The sequence below is a fragment of the Antennarius striatus genome, chromosome 15 (assembly GCF_040054535.1).
Source record: "Antennarius striatus isolate MH-2024 chromosome 15, ASM4005453v1, whole genome shotgun sequence".
NCBI lineage: Eukaryota > Metazoa > Chordata > Actinopteri > Lophiiformes > Antennariidae > Antennarius > Antennarius striatus.
Window position 1 is genome coordinate 6,484,383 of NC_090790.1, and position 26,528 is coordinate 6,510,910.

Genomic DNA, 26,528 nt, shown 5'->3' on the forward strand with positions numbered 1-26,528 from the left:
CACACAAACAGCATTTACAAAGATTGTCTAAATCTCTTAGCAACAAAAACTCCAGTAAAATTGTTAAAATCAAGAATGTGGCAGAATGAAGCTCAATCATGATGATGATGATTTTGTATTCGATAAGGCTAACCTTCCTAAAAGTTGACACAATTCTAATGTATACAATTAACTACTATTTCAGTTTGAAGGAAAAAAAATAGCAATTACAAATGCTATATTTCAATCAGTTCCTGATTCCTCCCAGAAAAGAGAAATATTTGTGGTGGCAGCCGGACAAAGAGGAAGAGCCTTATTTATTGTGAGTAGAAGCAGGAGACTCTGTGAGATCTGGAGTCCTGTGGAGCAGCGAGGAGCTCCAGGATCACTTTGTGTTCAATCTGAACACAGGTAGGCTACTGTGCGCACACACACACACACACACACACACACACACACACACACACACACACACACACACACACACACACACACACACACACACACACACACACACACACACACACACACACACACACACACACACACATACCTACCTGAGTCATCCCAAAGGTATTCAGAACTACCTCACTACTCACTAACAGGAAAGCAAAAAAAAAAAAAAAACCTGTAGAACACACAAAGGGCTTCAGGGAGCACAGCTCAGTCTTGTCTTTAAGATGCAGCCTGAGGCGCTGGATTCTTGATATGTGCACTTTGAGCTCAGAAGCATTTCCCAACACCAGCACTCATTAGGCATCTAGTTAAGCCCTTGAGGTTGAGAGAAATATTTGCAATCTTTTAAGAATGAGCTTTATTCCTAGCACATAAATGAAGGTCATCCGAAAACAAGACATGTGAAATGTTGAGATGAGAAAATGAAAAATTATCATTGATCAATTGTCCACACAAAGAAAAAAAAGTTAAAATTAAAAAAAAAAAAAAAAAGCTTTTCTTCTCCTGTGTTTGGGTATTGATTATATGCTTGCTGTGTGATCCAGTAACAGAAATGAGTTACACATCACCTGTAATTTCTCAGGCTTGCGGGTTTTTTTAAATTTAGGCTTTCAAAGAAATTCCAACACCAACACCACGTAGCACGCATTTGGCCTTATTCAATGCAATTCTACTCCTTTTATGATGTGTTTGGTTTTCTGTTTTTGGTAAAGACTCAGCTAAGGTTCTAAGAAAAAGAATGAACAGGTATGAAGTGAACCATTACAGACCACTGATTGATCACAGGGAATCGTCAGTGTGTCATTGCATCCCCCTTTGAGAACTGGTGATATTCGTGTTTCACGTTGAAGATGACGTCAAATCAGTTTCACGCAACATTGCTATGGCAACCAGCTACGCTGAGGTGGTACAATCTAATGGGAAACAACCTTTAGGAAAAATGACGCCACAGCTGAGTCGGGTCAAATAGAGCCGGTAGCTGAAAGATGTCTTGTGTTACCATCTGTTTGCAGGATGTTCCTATTAAAAATAATTTCGAACAAAACAAGCCTTACAGCCGCTTCGGATGTCAGACACTCCCTTTGGCGTTTCAGTGCTTAAAATTTACTTCATGAATATCACAGTAAGCTGTGCAACTTCCTTACTGTGAGCTGGAAGAATGCATGAATGGGCATTTCCTTTTTCAGTCACTTGTACACACATTTCAACCGTTATTAATTCAGACACACTCTGCTTCTGTATTTTTTTTTTTTCTGTCAGGAGAAAAAAACTCTTTATTCAAATCGCACAGAGCTTACAGGAAGTAACCTCAGAGCTTTGTTTAAAGAGGAGCTAATGATCTTTGTTTGGGTCTATTGGTGACACTTGTATTTTTTCACAGACTTGTTCATCAGTCCTACAAACTGCTTGTTTTATCCCATTGAGAGTATTAAACATTGATCTATTTATGTGTTTGTGATGACAAAGGTCAACTGGTGGAAGCACAAACAGAGGAACTTCCCACGTTCAGCAACAAATATACAAACAGCATCAGATTCTCCATCTACCGTAAATCATTCTGCACAGCCGAGCTCAGATATTCAGCTTCTGGAACAAGACGACAAGCATTTCAGTCTAGACGGGGTGCTGATCGATTTTTTTTCGCTTTGTATTTCAGTACTATGAGCAACATGAGTTGAACATGCTAACTCGGTTTTGAACTCACAACCCCCTTCAAGCCACTGCGCCAGCGGAGAGGAGGTTCAACAAATCAAACGGACGCTTTATTACATTGTACAGATGCCAACACACTCGTCAGAAACGTGCTACAGTAGCAGCACAGCGCTGACCTCACTTTTGCTAGAACGACTTCCCTCATAGCTGTGCATTTTGCACTAAAACACAACAGCAATGCACAAGAGAACAAACTGGGATGACTGCCAAAAGTGTTTCTGTTATTGGATTCTGTTCACAGCAGCAACTGAATAAAATCAACAAAAAAAAAAGGATGCCTGGCATTTTTTGAATGAATGTTATTCCCAAAACCTTCTCAGTTTTGATGTAGGTGACGCTGCTGGATGTCCGCTGGACATCTGCTCCTTGTGTAGAACACACCAAGTGTTATTTAGAGTCATATTCAAAGATAAAACCCCATTTTAGAAGCTATTAATCTGTTTGTGAAAGTGGGAAGAGATTTGATTCTGAGAAAATAATTTAATCAGTCTGGTTCAGCTCCATTTAGCTAAGCCTCTAACTCTGGGTTTTCTGGGTGTTACAGCACATGTACTGTGACCTTTTCCTTATCATAAATCACATACTATGTTCTCCTGCCAGGATGTTGTTTAACCCAATTTGTCACTAAGGACACCCCTTCCATCCTCACTGCAGACTGACACAGTGGGACCGGGGGCAGGGGATTAGTGGGTGGATCAAAGCGTGCCATCCAGACCTCTCTCTCACCTTGTAATCATGGAAGTCAGTGGCTTCCAGAGATGATAAGTCCAGGCTACTGGCTACTGGTTACCGGGCAAGACAGCCAGACGAAGGCCACAACTTTCATTTATATTCATTCATTCACTATTATAGAATTTATTCCATAGACATATTCTCAGAGCCCAATTTAAATTAAGATCTTTTTTGTAGAAAAGCATCCCCAAAAGCGAAAGAATGTGTACAACTTGCAAATGCATAACACCAAAATGGGAAACTCCTCACATCTGAGAAACAGGAGCTACAAAACATTTGCTAGCTGTGCAGCAGTTAACACCAGAAACATGTGTATACTTTCCTCAATCCCTTATAACAATCTTAGTGGCTTCAGGACATTTCACTATTCAGAACCTCTTTTACAGGATGACAAATGGCACTCAGCTCTGTTGAAGATATCCTCATGAGGCTTTTTTTGTTTCCAAACGGTGAACAATTTGTCCGAGATGGTTTACGTTGATGTCATTCAAAATAAACTCTGCTCTCAATATGCATTGTTTTGCCTGTTCAGAGATAACATTATTAAAATTGCTGGAGTTTTATTTACCACATTGAACTTCAAGGATTTTTTTTTTTAAAGAATCAAGAAGGAGAAAAATAGTTAGAGACTGAAAGCCAGGCTGATACAGTGAATACAATCATTCACACATTTTTATGACAGAAAGAGGTCACGGAAGGTGTGCCAACAACATCGGATAAATGTGCTGTCACAGGGTGACGTAGGGTCATTATGTTTCAGCCTCTGTGGGCACGGCAAAGCAGACAAAGTGCAGCCTGCACCGAGGCAACTGTTGGCCAATCAGGATACCTTTCTCAGAACTCTAACCCCTCAAGTAATGAAGCTTTATTGGAGACCAAATGTCATGGTTTAGCCTTTAGGAGTGTTGCTTAACTCAGCTGAACCAGTGCCACACCCACTTACCAATAACACATCGACAAACGTGACATTCTTTTGACTTATTTGGTGTAATATGGGTAATCTCTCAGCAAATTACCCTCTGTGACCCCTCCTTCTTATAGAGCAGGATTGACAATGTTCATCTCGAGCAAAGTTGCAGCAGGCATTGAAGAGCAACTACACACCTTGTGATGTGATCTTTCTCTCTGGCAGTAGGCAACCATCACTAAGAGTACATGCATGGTTTACACCCTGTTCCTTCATCTGTATGAGCCTGAATGAGCCCTGTATGTGTGGAATTACAAATACACAGCAACATGCCCATCTGGAGCATCACAAGCAGTGGCTGGGTTTGGTGCAAAGGGGAAGGTTTCCTGTTTTAATCTGTCGGTGAACTGATGAAAATCCAGGGAATGACATGGAGCAGAATGTCACTCAGCTTTCCAAAAACTACCAAGGCCGGGACCCTTGCTTGAACCATAGACAACAGTGAAATCTCCAATCACCTGCAGGTTCAAAGCTTGCACTGACTCACCTGTGACATCTGGGGTCTGAAATTGATCTCCTTCAGGTCTACTGATCCCGGTGAGAGGTTGTGCAACATCTGGCACAAGAGCACCCCGTCTCGCAGGGCCTGCGCCAAGTCGAAGACGGCCGCCGAGGGCCACACGACCCGGTGGTTCGGGGGCAGGACTTTGCAGTCTATCAACCACCTCCCGCATTGTCTCCACTCCTCCATATCAGCTGCGGAGACTCTCGTCCCAAAGTAACCGAGTCCTCCAAGTCTTCACGGCGGGTTGAAAGCGGTGGATCGCCGCGCACAAAGCAGGCGCTCCGGTCGGTCCCTACTTGCGCACGGATGTCTCTCTCATTCACTATCAACTCAATGACCAGGCGCTGTTCACAACTGTGTTAGTGGTAGTGTGTCACCTCACTATACGCCCATACCAGACGCATGTCAGCTCTGCTGCGGCCACAACATGGAAACGATGAAGGCTTGGCAAAGGCTAAAATAACAACACCTTTCCAACAGATGTAGTAAAGCGGGCGAGAGTCGAGCTAAGGGAATTTTCTCCTCTTCATCCTGAAAAACTTTTTCTCAGCACATCCAATCCAATCCATCGTGAATGAAGGGTGGTGGTGGTGGATGAAGCAGCTGGATGCAGCGGTGTGTCATGTGTGGACTGGACCAATGTCTCACATTTCATTGAATCCAAAAACAGCAGCCCGAACAAACGCCGCTCCTGGTCTCCAAGTCTGGGAGGATCGTTTGAATTAATCGTTTCCTCGGAAGTTCAGCGTCCACACACACACACACACACACACACACACAAAAACAAAAACAAAAACAAAAAAACAAACTTCAGATTCCCACAGCAAACAATAAAGAGGAGGAGATCACACGAGAGAGTGGGGTCTCTCCACGGCGCCGGGATCACCCTCTTTCCATAACACGGTGTGAACAACGCTCCCCCCGGCAGAGGAAAACAGGTCCAGGACGAAAATATGAGCGTAAATGATCCGGTTAACGTTACTTTGTGTGGCGCCTTTACACACGCCCCAAAAATAGCGCTACGCGTGTGAACAGCTCTGCTTTTCAGTCATTTGTGCCTCCCTTCCGTTCATGCTCTCTCTCTCCCTCTTTCTCTCTCTCTCTCTCTCTCTCTCTCTCTCTCTCTCTCTCTCTCTCTCTCTCTCTCTCTCTCTCCCACCCCCTCTCTCCCTTCTCTCTGTCCCACTCGTCCTGTTTCTCTTCTGGTCGGAGATGTCTAGCGGACCCAAACTCTGACCCGGGCGCAGCGCTGATCCACGGGGGAACCTCCGTGCGTCTCGCTCGACGTCGGACCAGGAGGGTCGAACTGGTTCGTCTGTGCCGATTACCTGACACGCAGAGTTGGACAGACAGTCCACACTTTGTTCAAGTGGCTCCACACTGCAAGACTGGGAGTTCAGGGCGATATTTCTAGGGTGGGGGGGGTTACTGGGAGTTGAACATGCGCCCTCTAATGGAGAAAAGCTGTTGCTGCAGAGAAGGAAACAAGGAAATTTCACACCAAAAACAAAACTGCTGTAAAGTCCTTTTCCTGGGTTCAGTGCAGTAAGATCTCTTTAAAGGGAGAGTTTTTATGCGATTATATGAGTTTGACACATATTGCATAAAGCAGTGGTTGTTATTGTTTTATTCTGAATTAAATTCTGCATTAAAATCAGCTCATTCACCCCAATGAGCACGACAGTAGACAGACATGGGTGGTAAAACAGTGTAATTAAACCATACGTCAAATTTACATTTCAAGGGTATATTATCTTACTCGATAAAGACAGTTAACTTCTAGGCTTTTTAGTATTTTTTGACTAAACTTAAAATATATTATATATATATATATATATATATATATATATATATATATATATATATATATATATATATATATATATATATATAAAATTTTGAGATGAGCATTTTCATATTTTGGGGAATCTTATATTAATATGTTTTGGATTGAAAATGAAACTTTTTTCTCACATAAAACTGACAAGATTTCTAATACCCGACTCAACATAGCAATTCTCTACAATATGAAAATCCTACTTCAGGTTCATTCTTGTTTTTGTGATAACTAATTATGGAGTAAGGATTTGTTTGTTTTTTCATCAGACATTATCGATTATAATTAATTATTAATACATTAGTGAAGTGAGTAAAGTGAGAGATCCTCAGTAGTGAGCTAATAGCTATGTGTCTCTAAATCATTATCAGTTTTTCATTGAAATCCCTCCACAGGGGATCCTGAGTAGTTTGTGCTTGTTTTAATAGATGTCATTTCTTAGCTCAAATTTAAATGCATGAAGAAAAAGCTGGAATGACCCTTAAATGACATTATGGATCTCTTCATCAGACATCCCCGCATCATACCACTTCTCTCCTTTTTCTAGATTCTCTTAATGTCCTTTTAATAAAATAATCATACTTGGTTGATGAATCACTTAATTGTCATTGACACCATTATGCCGCCTGTTCCTTGTTAAATTCTCTTTGTCATGTCTCATTACTTTCTCATCTTCATCGACATCCCTTCCCACCTTCAGATGTCTGCAGGGACTTTTGGGCAATTTACTTCCAATTGAAAACATTGCAGTACAGAAAAACCATGGTTGGGTAGATTATCTGAATCTTTAACATCTATGGTTCAACGAAGGGTCCCGGCCTTGAATAAGGAAATAAATAGTTATCATTAATAAATAGTATCTTGTTTTTACCGCGGTACAGCGGCATCGGGCCCGGAGTATACCCTGCAGCGGACAAAGCGAGTTGAACATGAATGAATGAATGAGTGAATGAATGAATAAATTAATTAATTACTTAATGAACGATTGAATGAATGAATGTTCTTCTTAAGCCTACTTTGCTTAAGAAGCAAAGTAGGCTTCAATCATATCATCTAGATATGAGGGAACAGAGAAACAGCACACAACTACATCCATTCTTTTGCACCATCCTGATGTCTTGTTAACTAAATTCAAGGAATGTCAAAATGCAGCATTTATATATTATTTTTTTTCTAATTTAAAAGTGATTGTACATTTACAGTATATATAAGGTATGTCTTGTGATAATTGTCAATGTCACAAGACAGTACTGTGATGTGACCAAACCTTATGTCAACACATAAGGTTTGGTCACATCACATTGATTTGTGTGAGTGTGCACCCTTGAGTCAGTAAGCAGTCTTTGAGGAAATACCCACAGTTCCTTTGTCTATATTTTGCCAAACGTCCACTCCCCTGTAAACTAACCAACCCCAACAAAAAAAAACAAAAAAACATATGATGTTTATGGTATTTGCATGAACATCACAGCTGGAGCATTACGACTCGTATGGACCATTGGCGTGCTGGAGGAGATTTGGGAGTTCTTGAATTACTGGCAACGAGTCTCAACTTAAACTCCATTAAGGACGTGTGGGGTCGGTCAAGTGAGCGAATGCAGCACCATGAACCTCCTCCACAGACCCGGCAGAAATCCTGGTCTTTTCTGACCCAGTGGTGCAGGTCTGCAGTCCAATTAGCACAGCCTTGAGCCCTTACACTTGACCAGCGTCCAGTTTAACGATTAGGACTGAAGGATTGCTTGCATGATCAAACAATCCAGTCTTTCATACCTGGCCAGGAAAATATTACCCATTGGTTGGAGGGTTTGCTGGGCTAAAACCCCTACAGAGGGAGATGAACCAAGATTATGAAGAGACCCCAAGGTGGTTTGCAGTGTCTGGTCATGTGGTTAGTCTATCGGGCGTTGCAGATTCTGACTGGAAGCTTTGTCTGCCCCAGTTCACCTCAGCCAACTTCCCCCCAGGATTGAAAGGCATCACCCCACAACAGAGGTCATTATGGAATTAACTAAAGCTCAGTTGTCATGGGTGCTGATCAAAAGCAGGTTACACACAACTCTACAGTATAGACTTCAAGAACTGTGCAGTAGTTTAACAATAAAAAACTGGCTTCTATTCCGAGTGAAAACTGATGTTTTTATCCAATCCACTATTTCTTAAAGATTGTAGTCATTCAAAAAAGAGAATATTCTTCACATTTTTAGTTTAAACTAGCCATGAGATATTTTATGACTGTGAATGATTCACAGAAGATGTTGACCATAAAGTAACCTTTGATTGAGCATGTTTTAATAATGTAATTTATGACTTACTGCCCTTTGATCTAAATCTTAAATCAAGTTGAATTGTTATTACTTGCAATTTTCTCTTATGCGATGCTGGCGTAAATCAGTGTTAACTCAGGAACAGCCATGAATCAAAAGAGAAACATAACTCTTTGGAAACTGGTATGAAGCTGTGACAAAAGCTAAAATCATAAGTGAAATGTCGCACATTATTCTGTGTAGAAAATAGTGGGCTATGTGAGACGTATGACGCATTTATAGTTAATTGCAGCCTTATGTAACCCTGAGAAGGCTTGATAATCTTTAGATATGAACAGGCAAGCTTTCAAGGTGGCTGTTTCTTGCTCATTGAACTTTGTGATACACAACTGGCCTTTGAATGTGTTGTTGTTTTGCTCAATGGAGCCATGAGCACACTTTGCCTTTATGGAATTTTAGAAAAGCCCCATCAGCCTAAACTATGCTTTATCAAGCAGGTCTTTTGGGAGGTGTGGCTGAGGTGGGGGTGCATGCAACAGTTCTAAATCTGCTCAATAAACTGCAAGAAAAATTGCAGCACTAGCTCGACAACAGCTTCATAGAAACTCTTTTCTACTGTGCCTAGCTGCACTTGTTTTACTGATTATTATTCTCTTAAGACGAATGAAGCTGTCAATCATACCTAGACCTACGATTGAAGGTGGAAAAATATCAACCTGATGAAGCTGTTATGGATTTTTTTAAAAGATCCACTATGATATTCTTATTCACAATTTTGTCAATGGGTCCAAAGTTCCTAAAATTCAACTGCAATGCCTTCATGTTCTTCTGTTTTAACCCTCTGGTTGTAGACAGTGTGTGTGTGTGTGTGTGTGTGTGTGTGTGTGTGTGTGTGTGTGTGTGTGTGTGTGCGTGCGTGCGTGCGTGCGTGCGACTTGAATTGCAAATTAAAGGGGTCCTATTAACAAAAACACATTTTTTCAGGTCTCTACATACACATAGTGATCCTCCCTAACCTGACCACATCCTAGAATCTGGAAAACAAAACGCTTCCTGCGTCAATAGATATTTGGAATCTTTTGGATTCATGGCTGAACAGAATCAAAAACGATCTGATTTATAAAACGCCAAACCTCACATCATCTCCGGGGTGTTTGATAGAATAAATTGACCTATCCTGAGTCATATTTGTTTGTCCACCCAGATACGGACGTGTTCATCCCAGAGGGGGAGTTTGTTGTGTGGTAGTGACATGGCTCAGAGCTACACACTGAAAGCTTCTCACAAACTGTTGAAGTCAGCTTGCATTTGGCTAACTGGTTAGGTCCACGTCAGTCATGTGTGTGTGCGTGTGTGTGTGTGTGTGTGTGTGTGTGTGTGTGTGTGTGTGTGTGTGTGTGTGTGTGTGTGTGTGTGTGTGTGTGTGTGTGATTGACGATGATGATGATGACCTGGTTTAGAGCTACACACTGACAGTTCCTCACAAGCTGTTGAGTTCAGCTAGCATTTGGTTAACTAGTTAACGCTGGTTCAAACTGTCCTCAGCATCACAGCGGACATATAACTAGTTACACATTAATTACAAATTCAGAACAGTTGTCGGTTTTTTGGTGAATGAAAGCAGCCCTTCTAAGTGATCGCAGAGCTGTGTGTATCCACCCACCCCCACACACACACACACACACACACACACACACACACACACACGAGAATACAAGAGAAAAACTCGGTCTTACTGGTAAAATCCGAGGTTTCGTTAGTTTGTGTTAGCTTAGCTCTTGTGTTATCCACAATCTCTCATTGTCCATGACGATTGTTGGAAAACACAGCTTTAATTATCTCACTGGCCGGTCTCATCGTGAGAATTTCAGATCAAATAATATTGGGAACCACGGAGCACTTTGGGGCAAGACATTTTAAATACAGTGTAGGTGGACATCTGGCAGTTGAATGACATGAATGAAAAAATACATAATGGGTCCTTTAATCGAGTCTGGCCACGCCTCTTCCTTGACAGGTGGGTGTGGCCTGTACTTCCTGTTGCTTTGTTCCTGTGTGAAAGTGGTTAGAGCAAGCAACAAAAAAAGGGAGGATGCTTTTCTTTTTTTAGACATTTCTGACAAACCTGGTCATGCCATGACTTTATAGGTACCTGTGAACATGGGACCATTGAAGTCGGTGCAACAGTGAATCCACCATGCACATGAACTGGAAGAAAGGGCCAGCAGTGGCCCCAAGGTTGTAACTGTTGCTCTTTGCTGGTGCAGTGAGCCTAAGCTCTCTCTGGCAGCTCCCACAAGTGGATATACTTTATGTATATATTACATGTGAAGGTGATGCAGTGCAGTGCGGTAAATAACCTACTCAGCAAATTTCTCATGTTGGAAAACTAATGGTTTGAATAGATTAATAAGCACCTTGTCTTTTGTTGCCAATAGCGCACACAAGACAGAGGCCCTCACTTTATCAAGAACAGTAGCAGCTAATTTGCAATTAAGATTCTCGATATATGCCACATTAGCATAAATCGTTCACAGAGCAGAAGTGCGTGCCTGCGCAGTTCATTGTACACATTTCAACACAAACATTGAGAATTAATTCATAAAGCCTGTTTTTTTTTTTTCCCTGTGAGTGCGTTTGTTTTTTTTTTGCAAGATGGTGAAAAAGAAAATGAAAACCGGAGATCCATTAATCAAAGCAAACACAGTCATACATGATGCATCCGGAGAGTTACAAGTGGGTGGCCTTCTTAACATTGGATTCGTGTGTTGTGAGTGATGGCCACAAGTGGCAGAAGTGACTAGTTGTCATTGAAGTTGTGTCATTGATCAATCATGCCCAGAGGTTGTAGGTGGGCGCCCAGTGGCATTTTGAGTGTGGCATGTTGGGAATACAGGAACAGTGTTCAGTATACAAGTGTAAGGACAGCAGGCTGAGCTCAGAGAACTAAAGGTAAATAGATTACAATTTGCATGCAGTTCTAGCTTCTGCTTTTTAAATTTTCCCAGCACTAATTGCTGAGAGATCTGCATCATTCACATAAAAAATGCTATACATAGCATAATGACTTCCTTGTCAGTTGAGTCTGTAAGAATTTTTTTTTTCTTAATGTATGTGTGGGATATAAATGCAAATCAGACTTAATTAAACAAAAATAAAACCATAGTAAAACCATGAAGTGTTCCTCCTAGAACAGAACAAAAGACATGATCGCCATCTCCTGTCTGACTACTGAACTGCATACAATAACAATCCATCCATCCAGCTTCCATCACCGCCTCATCTGCTGACCCCGGGTCGCGGGGTGCTGGAGCCTATCCCAGCAGGATTAGAGCGTGAGGCAGGGGAAACTCGGGGCGCGACGCCAGTACATCGCGGGCTGTATCAATCCACAGACATTATTAAAGAATAGCATTGGACTTTCCTTAATTAAAAAAAATACAAAAAAATTGTGGATAGGATGATTTATATACCACACTCATGTAGCACGAATGGATTGGAAAAACTATAGAGAAACATGGTGGTCAAGTTCTGCATAAATCACTGTGAATGGGCTAAAATATGCAAAACACGCTGTTGTGATGCTTTATATTTTATTACTCAAAAGCAAAGTAATATTATATACTGATTTTAATCCCTAAAGGGAAATTAGTGACACACTCTAGTCAGTTGAATTGAATGAATCATGTATATATACATGTGTGTACAGTCCCTGAACACACAAGCACACACAGGGGGCCTGTACACATGCAGGGGGAGGTAGAGTGGCAGGCAGCTCCAAAGTGCACCCAAATCCAACGGTGCACCCAAAGGAGCCACTTGTAAGGGAGACGACGCCTTGAAAAAAGTAACAACTGTTCAACTTTAATCACTGAATCACTAACAGAATTTTTTTTTTCCACAGGAAGAAGATACCTATTCCCTGCAGAGAGATATGAGGGGAGTTTTACTTTATGATTAAACACGGAAGGAAAGTTGTCCATACCTCCCAGTATAATGTGACTGTTCCACTAATTTTCCTTTGGGGATTAATCAACTATATAAAATAAAAAATAAACTAAAAAAATAGAAAATAACATTTGTCCCATATACTGCAGACGTGATGGATGATGACACATTACAGCGTTTTAAACAATTGGTAATGAACAAAAGGGTGAATGTTTCCATCTTTTTACAACCTACAGGGTTTTGGAAGCAAAACTCCTCAGAGAAAATATCTTTTGATACAAAAATACATTTTAATATACATTATATAACATTTATAAAAAAAGAGGAAAATAAATTGACATGACAGTTTGTTGTGCCGAGACTGATTATCTTGAACCTGTTTAAAGCTGGTCATGTTTGTTAATCGACGGCCAAAGTTTCGTCTAGCACCCATTAATCTGTGAATTACATTTAAAATCCAAGCTTCTAGTTTTGTGCTGAGATCAATGAGTGAAATAGAAAACACGTGTTAAATACACTCCTGAAATGGGTGAGAACTGAAGCGTGACGATGTTGAGCTATGTACCTTCATCTACCTGAATCCTCCAACTGCTCCTCTGCCTCGTTCCTGTAAATGCATTTCTATGATGAATTTGGAAAAAGGCCAAAGCAGCAATTACTCAGCATGAACAAAATGAATGACAGAGACAGGATATTGGCTGGACCTGGGTTGCTATGAAATATGGCGTTGGCTCAGCAGCAATGTTGTGAATTTATACCGTCTGATAAGAAACACCAGCGGCGGATATTGCAGTTAATAAAGAACAGAGTGAGGAAAAACCACATTGAATACAAAGTTATGTTCAATTGTCCACACGTAGTTGACAATGAGTACAAATATGAGAACATTTAACAGTTTTGCAGCTTCACTTAGTATAGCCATCATGAATCGCTGTTTTCTGAACTGGAGTCGCTCGAACTGCTGGTGAAAGAATCTGAAGAACTGCTGCAACCGGGACGAAGAGATGCGGCGTGGAGGCTTCTCTCTGAGTGACAGGAAGTAAAAACGTACCCGTGACTGGGTAAAGCTACATTTGCTGATGGGACTAAAATGTAAGGAGTTATGCTCACTTTGGTAGGAAGATGTCATACTCACTCTGGAATCTTTTAAACCTCTTATAATGGCACGACCTCACGTATTGTTCGACCTTGCGCAGGGTGGACGGCTTCATCACCTCAAAGTCGATTTCGATCTCGTCCGGGTTGCTGTTGCACATGGAATGCTCTAGTGTCTGAATGATGTGCACCACGCGGCCCAGCTTCAAGCCCGGCAGCCGGTTAATGTCGAGGCTCAGCTGGTGTTTCTCCTCGTATGTCATCGGCAGACATTCCTCACCGGATTCACAGTCTTTTCTTTGTTCCCGATTCTTCCTAAAATCAGAGACGATGCAGTCAAAGGTCTTTGTACGGTGGTGGCCGACTGTGATGTGAAAAGCTCTTCAGTGATGTAGAACATGATACCTGGGGCTGGAGCTCATACTGCCTTTAGTATTCCTGCAGTCATCTTTCTTGTTCTTTTCTTTTTTCTTCTTCGGTTTAATCACAGGCACTTCAGAAAGGGCAGTGAGCTGACCATGGACAGCTTTAAACTGGGGAGACGGTCAACAGAACCAGGCTAGTGTCAAGAAAATCGAGAACATCAAGTGCGAAGAAAACAAAGCTGAGGTGTGACTTGAGCTGTGAAAGGATGGGACAACAACTGAAAGAATAAAGACAAAGAATTCTCATTAGGGATTAACTGTGTGCCGGACCAAGTCTAGCTCAGTAAGTGATTTTATCAGTCTGCAATATCCTCTCCAAACAACTGAGAGGAGATTATACACACACTGAGGTCCCCCCGCTGTGGATCCGAGAGTCAAAAAACAAAACAAAACTGACATAAGTTTCAAGGTCCTGGAGCTCAGAATCTGTGAATCTGATTGTGAAGCAGGTTTGACCAACACAATGTGATAATGAAGACTGTAACCTACAGGTCTGTATAGAAACCCACCTGCTCTGCACCCACCTGTTCTTGCAAGTCTGCAAGTCGGGTGGAACGTTCCTCCGCCAAGTTCGATTTGTCGACGTTAACTGAGTCGGTGGTACTTGTCCCACTAAAACCAGCACTCTGGGGGGACACGGCACTCATTTCTGAAAAGGAGTCTACCGGCTCGTCTGGGATGTTTGCAAATCTCTTCTCAAACAGAGCCTGAAGAGCGCACACACACACACACACACACACACACACACACACACACACACACACACACACACGTTGGCAATGAGGAAAAAAAAGTAGTTAAACAGTAAACAGAGCTCGGTGTACCATTTAAATTGTTCCGAATTGTTCAGTCGGCAAAAGTAACAGTTTGACAAACCTGAAGTTTTCTTCCATGAGACACGACATGGTGATGAGGAGGGTTGTATTTGTAGCAGTTGGAAAATATTAACCTGATGTCTGCAGCGAAAGCTTGAACGTCCTGGTACTCCGCTTTGTCCAACTTTTTCTGGAGGAAAAAAAAAGACGATTTTATAATGAAAATTACATGACTCAACATTTTGGTTAATGCAAACATAAGAGCCGATACTTTGACAGTGCTGAGGTCCATTGGGTATTTGATGATGTCGTGGTAGTCGTGTAGCTGCAGAGCCTTCGCATCGACAGGCAGGTAGAAAGGCCAAGCGCAGGCCGCGTGTTTCTTCGACAGCATTTCCTTCAGAATGTTGCTGCAATACTTGAGCTGTTCGCTCGGCCTGCCCTGTCCACCTCTTTGCTGCAGGAAGTTCTTCTCGTCAGCATTCTTGCTACCGGGATTGACGACTCGGCCCGAGTTTCTACGTCTCTTTTTGGTTTTGGGGGAATCGCTCGGAACGGTTCCGGATGCAGACGACAAATTGGCAGCGGCGCCTTCTTTCCGCTTCAGCCTCGTCTTCTTCATTGATGGAAGAGAAACACAACATTACTATTATAAAAAAATAAATAAAAAAAATTAGGAAAAAACTATGATGGAGGGAGGTGGCGACTCACTTTTAGGGTGTTTTGTGATTTTCTGGGCAACGAGGGTGAAGGGTGTGTGGAGGGTGTGTGGGTGACGCTGGGCTGGCTGGTCGCAACTGATGAACATGTGGTCACTTCCTGCCCACCTGTGGAAATGGATCAACACCCGTTAAAACAGCGATCGTCAAAATAGTGGGGCACGTGTGACCCCCATTTTCACGTCTACATGTGCATGTCATTAACTGAGTTAATAGAGCGTGCACAGGGAGTATTTACTTCTCTGCCATTGTTGTAGTTTTTTTTTATTACACCACACACACACACAGCAAAAAGCGTGGGTGGGCGGAGGGTGGGCTTAACAGAAAATAATTAATAAGCACTGCATCTAAAAGAAAGAGAGGCAGAAAACACGATCACACCAGCAGTGGGTTTTTTCATTGTTTAGATGTGTTTCTATTAAATTTGACGGTTGCGTATTCAAGAGAGCTCTTCTTCATGTGACCTTTCATCAAACAGAAAACGAGATCTGACAGCATTGATGTTTCACGTGCGCGCGTTAACGTGCAGGAAAACTGCAAACTGTCCTGAGGGCCTGTTCAGACCTTGCATCAGCCATCTGTCTTGAGCGAGCAGCTTTAATTACATGTGTGAAAACAACAACGCTCCATTGGGGGGGGGGGGGGGGCATCTGAGAGCTAATTGTTCTGAACCACATTCAGAGCTTTTCGGGACCAAACAGCACCACGTTCTTTTATTAGCGCAAATGCTAATTCATACTGCCATTTCCTGAAAGAACTGTCGATTAACATAACCACCTTTGTGAAACAGGACACCACAAAAGCAGGAAGAATACATTTTTAAGCTACTTGAATTCTGCTGTTTTTTTATCATGCAATTAAAAAATAAAAGGCTAATACCTGGAGCGCTACCTTTTGTGGGCTTTCCTTTGGGTGCAGAGGGGAAGACCTCTACTTCCTTTTGTGCCATCGCGGAAACCTTCTGCAAGTAAATCTTTTCCACAGCGAGAGCCATCAGTACAATGTCATCTGTGGGCTAGAAGACAAAAAGACATCTATGAAGCTTTAGATTTAGGAAGGAGAACCAGCCTGGAGCGTTTCTGCTCACCTTGTTGTAGATATAGCAGTTGGTGAACATGGTATTGAAGTCTTGCATGCATTCACTCGCACTCCAGTAGTAATTGTTCTCCAGTCGTTTCTTGATGGTTCCCAAGTCCATTGGAGACGTTATTATCGTATGATAGTCCTGATGTGTTGATGAATGCAGACAAAGTCGTGTTAATGACCAAATGTCTCGCTACTTGTGTTTCTTTCTTATTTCAGGAAGTAAAATTTGATCATTACAAATAAACAAGGAAGAGAATAACACCTGCGTCGCTATAAATTATTTTTTTTTTTGCTTTTCATTAACCCTGTAACTGAATGCATTTACTCTGGATAATCCACAGTTTTCACAGGAAGTCATTAAGAAGTGCAGTAGGGATTACTTAAGAATTAATCCCAATCAAATTAGATAATCTATTAGTTAAATTCCAGAATTGACGCTCCTCCTTTGAAGCAACTACAAAGAAAGTACTGAATTAAATTGTGATCAGCACATATGTTAAAATGACAATAATGCAGAATCAAAATATATCATTTACTGTTTAAGGATACTGTTTATTATTTATACATGGTATGCACTGTAAATACCGGATGAGACGGAGCGTAACGCCAGATTTCAGGATCTCTAGATAGTTACTGCGCTTTGTTGATTTCCCTCGTCCTCGTGGGATTTGAACGAGGACAAGGGAACAAACAACACCAAGCAAGAAACTCCAACATCAAGGGTCAAGGATTCAGAAGCAGCTTCACAGCAGTGAGAGAACATTTCATTAATCTGAAAAGAAAAAAACCAAAAACCAAAAACATTTACTAAGGATTTCAAAGACATCTCACCGTTAATCCCAGACCGACCGCATCAACAGGCTTGTAAAAGGGCCAGGCAAACGGGTGCCGCCACAGAGACCTGATGACTACATTCTGCAAGTACTGCAGCTGGTTGGTCTTCCGGCCTGGCTTGCTGGGGTTGGTCACCTCCGGAGGGGGTGGATTGACAAGCGGTGGGGGGTCTGTGTCCGTCGACATGATGGTGGCAGCTGGACAAAGAGATCAGAGTAATGAGAACGGTGTTGGTCTGAAAGAGAAAGAGTTAGAACCGCATGATCCATGTCTGCCCTTATCTCCACGTTTAGGGTCCTGTTGAACCAGCCAGTTCACAACACTCACCCACAGTCGTAGCGCCCCCTGGTGGAAACAGGAAGCTATGTTTGTCCTCTGATTGTGTGACATTCTCTTATCACTCTGCCTCAAATTTAGTCAGAGAAGTGCTTTCATCAAGTATCAGTGTTGGAGAATATTCACTAAAAACACTCATCTGACACGATATTAAGCAAAATAACCCAAAATGTCCGAGTCTGGCAAAACTGTCTCCAGTGCAGGACCTGCCGTGTTTCACCACGAACCGATTCTGGTCCAAAGCCCTGATCCGACCTGTAGCCTGGGTTTTTACACCTGGTGTGATCGATTGATCTGTTTCTAATCAGTCTGAAGGAGCCAGAGGAGCCCGACTTGATGGTTTATTAGAATTGATCTTAAAATGGACTGTTTACATGGGAGGTAACTCCACATTCTAGCATTCCTCATCTCGGTCCCCCAACTTGACAAAAGCTGCAGTAACAGAATAAAGTGAGTCTAAAACGTGGATTATTATTAATGGATTATTAATCCTTTATGAAATAATTAATTAAAAGTATGTTCTTTATTACATCTAAGTGCACCAGTGAACCCTGAATCCCTCCAGGCCGCCGCTCGGAGGGCTAACACCCGGGCAGTGTTGACATTAATGCGGGGAAGCTAATCGCTGATGGGGCGCTAGCGCTAGCCGGGCTGCGGTGATCTATCGACGGGACTAAAAGACACAAGTTGTGAGGGAGACGTGTCCACAGTCAGACTCCAGCGAGGCAACAGCAGACTGTCGATGTTAGCCGTCTGCTGATTCCAACACGTTTCGATGGAGAAAACAACGGAGCCGCGACTTTAGGGAAGCGGAGTTGCTTTAAAAGTGTGAGCGGACGCAGTTGGAGCGGCCGCGGAGCTGGAGGCGAGGTGTCCGGCTAACAACCCGGGGAAGTCGCTCGGAACTCGGCTGAGAACGTTATTAAACAAAACAAAACGATCATTTCCAGCAACGAACTGACCTGCTGCTCCTGCGGGGAGGAGAGCCGCGTTTAGCCTCACTGACGGTCTGAGAGCCGGGGGTGGGGGGGCGCACACACACACACACACACACACACACACACACACACACACACCGCCTACTGTGCTGGAGCGGGGAGGGTCGAAAACGCAGTTTAACAAACTTTGCTAAACATTTTCCTTTAATTTGATGGGAGTAAATTCAGATTATAAATTTCAAGGAAACTTTTTTTTTTTTTCTCAAGTCGCCATTAAATGCAGCGGGTTTCAGATCGCCATTGACGTCATCGGAGTTTTCAACAAAGTTTAACGTGTTTTGTTTTTGTTCCTGCAGATTATTCCAAATACCAGTTAACTAAAATATACTGAAAGATAATAGTAACTATTTATTTTGTAAATGTATTCTGAATGCATTTCCTAAAAAAATACGTTGACTTGCATTAGAGACACTAGAGTCACCGTTATTGCAGATAATGAAAGGAAATGTTAATCTGAACTGCATTCGCAAAACACATACAGTAGTTTCTTTGAGACTATTTTGTCCCTCATTACCTTCCGTTCCTTTTAATACTAACACGCATGCGCAAAGAGACACACTTCGCCACATTCCCCCGCTTCTCTCCACAGACAGACTGGCAGTAACAAGACTGATAATTATTGGCCCTCCAATGATCGTCTGAACATACAAAAGTATAGTTTTTTTTTTTTTTGCTCTTTACGTGGACTACCACTCCGACCGCGGAGCAGCATTCAATCCCCGTGAGTATGAGCTTCTACCGGGCTGCTCATTGTTTGAATGGAGGGCCCCTCCGTGGAAGATCATCCAGTTTGTCAACAGCGTTAATGTTTCTAAAACGGAAGCCTCCACCGCCAGATTTGTCTCAATTTGGAGTTGTGAGGAAACCAGTTAAATTGCATATCTTGTTTTTAGTGCTTCTGTCGTGCTACGAATCTGTAATGTTAGAATAAGCAATAATATCTACGGAATCAGTTGAATTCCTCTGCGAAGGCCCTTTGTTTGACACCCCCTCTTGTTTTATTTAGTTGCATTTGAATTGAAATCGAAGTGGGGTATATACTATTAATACCACGTGTTTACTTCTGTAAACTTAGCTGACTGTAAACTTATTTCTTTGTAACGCGGACTGACATTTAACGAGGTTATCCAACATTAGCTAGCTAAATGGTAGCTAAAATAGCCTTATTTCATGTGAAACCAGCTGCACGTTTTTGAACAAAAGTGTAACAACAGTGTTGCCATAGAGATTTTTTGATAGCTTTCATCGTACGATGAACATTAATGAATGGATGAACACATTACAAACCCAAATATGAATTACTATTGCAATTCTATAAAAAAAAAGTAAGATTATGATGTGAAATATCAAACTGAATCATCTAACTAGAACACACTGTAAATGCATGAGAACAGAAGACTAGTTATCGATTCATGACTTCAATGAGGTTCATGATTACAGACAGTTCACTCTTCTAATCTGAAGCCCTGTTTTTAGAATGAAAAAGGATGAGGCTTCTTTGTCTTTTCTGGACATCTCTCTCTTTAAAAAAAAAAGAAAAAAAAAGACATTTTCTGGATGGAACCTTTTATTGATCTGCAAAGTTACCACATGGACACACGCACAGACACACACACACACACAAACCTGCAATGTTGCCACGTCTTTGTGCCTTTATGAATGATAAAATAACATTTCATGTTTCTTCTGTCAGGTTTTTGCTCAATATAGGTCCATCTCGTTACCATGGCAACAGAAGATAAGAAACCAGAGACCGACACAAAACCTCCAGTTGTCCCAACAGCAGCCACCAGTCAAAGCAAGGTGACATGTTGAAATATCGGGGTGGGATGTAGAAACATTTAAGATCTTATTTGTGTCATTTATACACGATAAGTAAAGTTTGGTCATTTGTCAGATTGTAACTTTTTTTTCTTCCTATTTACAGTCTGCACCTGCCAAACCAAACTACAGCCTGAAGTTCACGTTAGCGGGACACACGAAAGCTGTGTCCTCTGTTAAATTCAGCCCCAGTGGAGAATGGCTGGCCAGCTCATGTGAGTCCTTTTTTCCCCAGTCCCCTTTATGGTTCTTGTTACCCTCATATTAGGATGCCTGTCAGCTATTTTCATTCATCAAAATCTTGTGATCAGGAGTGGTGGGTGGGTGTCTGCAGTATTTCACAGCTGAAAGGGGGGCAGCTTAAGTTGTTATTTATCATCAAAATATCACGTTTGAGGAGCTGGAAGTGTTTTTATATTCCGTGTAAAAATGTGTTGAACACATTTTCAGTAAGTCTTATCAATTAACCGAGCAATTACTGCAGCTTTACTGCGTTTACCTCCATCGGTGTTATTATAGAGAATGTCCTGCAGCGAACCACGACTAGTGGATGCTTCATTGGCACTGAATCCGTGTTGATCTTGTCTTTACAGCTGCTGATAAACTGATTAAAATCTGGGGCGCGTATGATGGCAAGTTTGAGAAAACCATATCTGGACACAAGCTGGTGAGTTGAACAGATTCTGTCTTCACTGCTGCAGTGTTTTATTGTTACGCCAGTGGAAATCAATACAATAAAGGATTACTGTATATCTAAATGCTAATCTGAATGTTTTATTTTTCTTGCTGCACTCATGTTGGTTCAGTCTTTACCTCTTTTTTTTTTTGCTCCCCTGAATATGTAGGGTATCTCCGATGTGGCCTGGTCTTCCGACTCCAACCTGCTGGTGTCTGCATCTGATGACAAAACCCTGAAGATCTGGGACGTCAGCTCAGTAAGACAGGAGATGAACTATTTATTGACGCTCAAGTTTGTGACGCATAGCTCCTTGAAAGCTTTCCTCGATGTTGCATCGACAATTTTTTTTTTTCATACAAGTTTTCAATCAGCAGTAGTGCATTAAAATCATCGTGCTTCCGTGCCAGTTTGCCCTTAAAGGGAGCTTCACAGTGGTGGTAAACTAAATTCACTGATTTAACATTCACTGATAATCTGTAACATTATGACGAAGATGATCCGGTTATTTCTTTATCATGGCTGATAGAGGGTGGGGTATATGAGGCAACAAGTGGCAGAATCCATCAAAGGTGGTCACAGGAGCAAAAAGTGATCAATCAGTGAAAGGATCATGGTGGATAAGATTCATTGATGGGATGTGAAGGCTGGCCTCAGGAGATTTCATTGCAGGATCAGCTGACTTAAAAATGACATTCTGGCGTCACTCATAACAGAAAGGTGAAGAAAGAAAATTTTTAGAGGAAGAATGAAGTTCCAGCCAACATAACGCTGATAAAGATAGAAGTGAATGCAAGATTGAAAGTTGAATAGAGCAAGAACAGATTCGTCCGGTGGCCTCAGCATGCTTTTTACTTTTTATTTTTACTTTTCAAAACGCTGGTTTTTTCTTAGAAAAAGCTCCTGACTGCTGTGGACAAAGACTAGACTGTGATTTATAGGACTGGTTGCGTAGTGTTTCCAGTGTGTGTGTGTGTGTGTGTGTGTGTGTGGTGTCTGTTGATGTAATACTTTAATCACCATTAAAGCTACAATTTCTCACCACGTTAGAAGCTAAAGGTTGCCTTGAACGAGAAACATTACCGTCTTTGTTGGTGCTGAGGATGTGACATTTAGGCTGTTTTTCTTTTCATCTAGGGGAAATGCTTGAAAACTCTAAAAGGTCACAGCAACTACGTCTTCTGCTGCAACTTCAACCCCCAGTCCAACCTCATAGTGTCAGGATCGGTGAGTACGACCTGAAAACGACCGGTACATGGAAAACAGATGTCAGACTTTTTTTTTTTTTTGCTAAAGCGCTCCTGTCTGGGTGGATGTTAATAAAACTAAATCATGATGGATGTTTGTTTTGTTTTTTTTGGGGTTCTTTTTTTTTGTTTTTTTTAACTTCTAGTTTGATGAGAGCGTACGGATATGGGATGTGAAGACCGGGAAATGTTTGAAAACGTTGCCGGCCCATTCCGACCCCGTCTCGGCTGTAAGTTAAAGCTCAACACTGGTGGAACTTTTTAACTTTTTGTGTGTGTGTGTGTGTGTGTTTAACGTCACACCGTTAATAATACATCTCTGCTCCCAGGTTCATTTCAACAGAGACGGCTCGCTGATCGTGTCAAGCAGCTACGACGGCCTGTGGTGAGAACAAACTTGCGCCATTCTCTCAGCAGCTGCTTGTGTTTTACAAAGAGAGGACGGATCAGTGTTGGACATGTTCAGAACGCTCAGTTTAAAACACAAAAAAATCTACTAATGCATCAGAGTGTGACAAACGCTTTGTTTTGTACATACTAGATTGAAAAAAGGATAAGTGCTTCATAAAATACCAGAGTTCAATGAAAATGTTTATTCCAATAAGACAATCGAGTCATTATCTACTCACCCCTACACTTAACTTGAGTTTATTAGTTCGTAAATCAATCATTAACTAAAACGATTCCATGCAGATCCTTCGGCATCAAGCCACATCTTCAGGTGACGTCTGGTCGTAGTTTAGTAAAGTTATCTTTTCCCCTATTTTTATTGTTGCGGTGCAGAAGCTAAAATGCTAAACAGCATCAGTCCAGCATGCATGCCTTTCTTTTCTACTGGAGTGTACGGCAGACAGCTGGCTGCGCTTTTTGCACGTCGTATCCTGGCAGCTGCCTTGTCAACATTGATCGATCGAGGGGCCGACGCCGTGATTGATTGATGGACTCTCATCCAAAACGTTCCGTTCGTTGAAGGTTAATGCGGGACATATGTTGTTTCCATATGCTGGATATCTGATTGCTACGTGAAAAACAAACAGCAGCTCTATTACTTTCATTAAAATGATATTACAGTTGTAATGAGCCTGCTGCTGTCGCTGTCTTTGACAGCTGTTGTGTCTCTGCAGACGCAATTCAGCTCTTGCGAATAAAGAAACCAGTTCATCTGGTTTGCCCGGCAGCTGTTACAGTTAGACTCCTGAAAATTGTTGGAACATCACCTGAACACATGTAGCTGGCTTACTCCTCCACCTCAACATCCAGTCACGCTTCATTTAGTCGTTACATGACAATAAAATGCCTCAATAACCCCTGATAAAATATTATTTTGATTTACATGTGCAGCCGAATCTGGGACACGGCATCGGGACAGTGTTTGAAGACGCTCATAGGTAACGTAAACCTGTCAGCGCAGAGCTTTCAGGACTTTTTCTACTCTGCTTGACTGGGCAGATTTTCACTTGATTTCTATTTGAAAAAAAAAAAAAAAAGAAGTTGTAATTGTTTATTGTTTTTCAGACGATGACAACCCTCCTGTGTCGTTTGTGAAGTTTTCCCCCAATGGTAAATACATCCTGGCTGCTACACTGGATAAGTGAGTATTGATTTTAACCTTCTTTGTTGTTCACCACTTTGTCTGCTGCAGTTTCCTGCTGTCACCAGCAGGTGGCAGTATGAGTCTGGAATAAGCGCTCCTCAGCTTCAGCAGCATACAAACAAAATGCACATGAAACACGTTTTTTAGGTTTGATGTCATTTATTAAAACAGCTTTTGTTTTGTTCACATTTCAGCACTTTGAAGCTGTGGGACTACAGCAAAGGAAAGGTGAGTTTCTTTTACTAAACCATTGACCTCAGAAAGTCTTTTTTTTAACCAATCCTGTTACTCACCTTTTCACTTAGTTTTTGACATATTCCACCAGTTATTTTGTTTTGTCGCCGTACAAACTCTTCTTTTTTTCCAACTTTTTTGAAATTTGCTGCTGGCATAAATTATGAAATGGGATTTATATATTTTCAAATTTTAATATGGAAATAATTAGATAATGTTTTCCTACACCTTGGGGACCGTGTCTTAACTTTTTTGGAAAAATGGCTGTTAAGAGTATGGGTAGTCCTCAACATATAAACACAATTGGTTCCAAGAGGTTGTTGGTAAGTTGAATTGTTTTGTAAGTTGTTATTTATTAAATTCAAATCTATAATCACCTTTTGAGGTCATTTAAATGCCATTACTATTCTAAATATGGAAGTACTATTCCCTAAGACCTACAAGAAACAATTCCACAACATAAAACACAGAATCAAATAAATGTACAGGTCGTTTTGAGCTGTCATTCTCGATTATACGTTGGTTTTCAAAAAAATACATGGAAAAATAGTCAACTTTAGCTCATTTCACTGGACTTTATATCGGTCCACCACAAATATTGGACTCTTAAAGTCACTAGAAAAACTTTAAAAGCACATATTATCATGTTACTGTACAATAAATCAGAGTAAAAACATACACAATGCAAAATCAGAACTGCTAAACAACAATAAACAACAACAAGAGGGGGAAACAAGAGTTGGAGCTGCGTGAATGTCGCAGTGCTGCCCCCGCTGGGGTTGTGGCAGAAAGGGGAACTGTAGAACAGTCGTCCGATATGGTGGCGTGCACTTGTTTGTATCTCTGAATGTTTGTAAGTTGAGGACTACCTGTAAGTGAATAATTCTGGTGTTGACCTTTGGTTAATCCATAACTAATCCAGTGACATTTATTGTTCATAAAAGTATTTAATGTTTAGGATTGCTGTGGAGGATTGCATAATTATCTTTAAGTATTCAGTACCTTATAAATGTTTGTGCTTTTTTTTATGTTAATGATTCTTTTTTTGATGAGGACACATAACTGTCCATTGTTCTTCATATATTCCAGTGCTTGAAAACTTACACCGGCCATAAGAATGAGAAGTACTGCATATTTGCAAATTTCTCCGTCACCGGTGGAAAGGTATGACGAGCGACGTGTGTTGAGTTTCCTTTAATGCTAATCCTGCTAGCATTTGATGCCTCACCTCCACAAAATGTGTGTTTATGTTATCGGTACCTTCTTGAAATGACGGGCGCGCGTTGTTCTCTTGCAGTGGATCGTGTCAGGCTCAGAGGACAACATGGTTTATATCTGGAACTTGCAGACGAAAGAGATTGTGCAGAAGCTGCAGGGCCACACAGGTAGATGCACGACGGAGCTTTGAGTCACATTAGGCCGACGCTGTGTTGTGCGTCAGCCATCTTTCAGCCATGATTAGATAAAAAGCAGAACCATGCCACATCATGTTGTCCTTTATTTGTGAATGTGTAAATAAATTGTGTTTTTCGTGAAACGTGCTCTCAGATTTCGAATCCGTCTCATCTTGCCTTTCAGACGTCGTCATATCCACTGCCTGTCATCCGACAGAGAACATCATCGCATCTGCGGCTTTAGAAAATGACAAGACCATCAAGCTGTGGAGGAGCGACTGTTAAAGCCCTTTTCAATCTTTTTGGCCATTTTTTTTCATACTTTTTTTTTTCCAGTTTTTTGCTGTAAGGAGAGAAGAACTTGTTTTCTAACACATGACCTGAAAGCTGAGGTGCTTCAAGGTATTGAAATTCAGCAAGGAGAACCAAATGAGACTCACCAGCCGCATGCAGTATGAATCCACAGTTGGTCCTGCAGGCTGTTGGTTAATTTGGAATGGGAAAAAAAAAATCCATATTATTTGAGGCATCAACTTTATCTCCTTTAAGGCTTAAGATGTCTAGTTTTATTGTTTATACAGTGACCAAATGCAGTTTTGTATTGTAGGGTTTGTACATATTCAATTGACGCATCAATTTATTTTTATCTGTTCTCGTTTTTCCTGTTCTCTTCTGCTTGTATTTCTGAACACAAAGCTAACGGCGTGTGTTCTCTGTAATCGGCCTGGATTTTGTGGAACATGTTTTTGCATCTGATAGCTGTAACCCACATCTTAATAAAGCCACTTTTTGTAAGTTTCACTTGACTGAAAAGAAATCGGACATCACACCCAAACAAAAGGCAACAAAC

General features: G+C 41.5%; 3 protein-coding genes across 8 annotated transcripts in view; 1 reads left to right on the top strand and 2 right to left on the bottom strand.

The window, feature by feature from the left end:
* The window catches only part of vav2 (vav 2 guanine nucleotide exchange factor), a 172,739-nt gene extending 167,306 nt beyond the window's left edge, over positions 1 to 5,433 (bottom strand). For all 6 annotated transcript variants that reach the window (XM_068335758.1, XM_068335756.1, XM_068335754.1 and 3 more), the window contains exon 1: positions 4,335 to 5,433. In XM_068335758.1, the coding sequence (XP_068191859.1) occupies positions 4,335 to 4,538 (204 nt within the window). In that variant the 5' untranslated portion in view covers positions 4,539 to 5,433. The remainder of the gene's footprint in view (positions 1 to 4,334) is intronic.
* Positions 5,434 to 12,032: 6,599 nt separating this feature from the next.
* LOC137609022 (bromodomain-containing protein 3-like) lies at positions 12,033 to 18,737 on the bottom strand. Its single transcript, XM_068335759.1, has 11 exons — positions 18,677 to 18,737; positions 17,376 to 17,575; positions 16,546 to 16,683; positions 16,338 to 16,473; positions 15,451 to 15,566; positions 15,011 to 15,355; positions 14,801 to 14,929; positions 14,434 to 14,631; positions 13,905 to 14,032; positions 13,540 to 13,814; positions 12,033 to 13,429 (listed from the first exon to the last, which is right to left on the bottom strand). The coding sequence occupies exons 2-11, from the start codon at positions 17,562 to 17,564 to the stop codon at positions 13,326 to 13,328; spliced, it is 1,758 nt and encodes a 585-aa protein (XP_068191860.1). The 5' UTR covers positions 17,565 to 17,575; positions 18,677 to 18,737; the 3' UTR covers positions 12,033 to 13,325.
* A 502-nt stretch (positions 18,738 to 19,239) lies between these two features.
* LOC137608031 (WD repeat-containing protein 5) lies at positions 19,240 to 26,474 on the top strand. The gene is made up of 14 exons (XM_068334015.1): positions 19,240 to 19,433; positions 20,406 to 20,515; positions 20,640 to 20,748; positions 21,127 to 21,200; positions 21,379 to 21,468; positions 22,347 to 22,436; positions 22,603 to 22,686; positions 22,786 to 22,841; positions 23,798 to 23,844; positions 23,972 to 24,047; positions 24,245 to 24,278; positions 25,374 to 25,448; positions 25,582 to 25,669; positions 25,863 to 26,474. Exons 2-14 carry the CDS (start codon positions 20,438 to 20,440, stop codon positions 25,961 to 25,963), a joined length of 1,002 nt encoding a protein of 333 aa, XP_068190116.1. The 5' UTR covers positions 19,240 to 19,433; positions 20,406 to 20,437; the 3' UTR covers positions 25,964 to 26,474.
* Positions 26,475 to 26,528: the final 54 nt, after the last annotated feature.

Excerpts from the sequence above, each read along its gene's own strand:
- LOC137609022 (XM_068335759.1), bottom strand. The coding sequence starts at position 17,564 with ATGTCGACGGACACAGACCCCCCACCGCTTGTCAATCCACCCCCTCCG. Across the intron at positions 16,684-17,375 it reads CGGTCGGTCTGGGATTAACG|GACTATCATACGATAATAAC; the intron begins GTGAGATGTCTT and ends TCAACACATCAG. Across the intron at positions 14,033-14,433 it reads AACAGGTGGGTGCAGAGCAG|TTTAAAGCTGTCCATGGTCA; the intron begins GTGGGTTTCTAT and ends CCGTCTCCCCAG.
- LOC137608031 (XM_068334015.1), top strand. The coding sequence starts at position 20,438 with ATGGCAACAGAAGATAAGAAACCAGAGACCGACACAAAACCTCCAGTT. Across the intron at positions 22,687-22,785 it reads ATTCCGACCCCGTCTCGGCT|GTTCATTTCAACAGAGACGG; the intron begins GTAAGTTAAAGC and ends CTCTGCTCCCAG. Across the intron at positions 23,845-23,971 it reads GTGTTTGAAGACGCTCATAG|ACGATGACAACCCTCCTGTG; the intron begins GTAACGTAAACC and ends ATTGTTTTTCAG.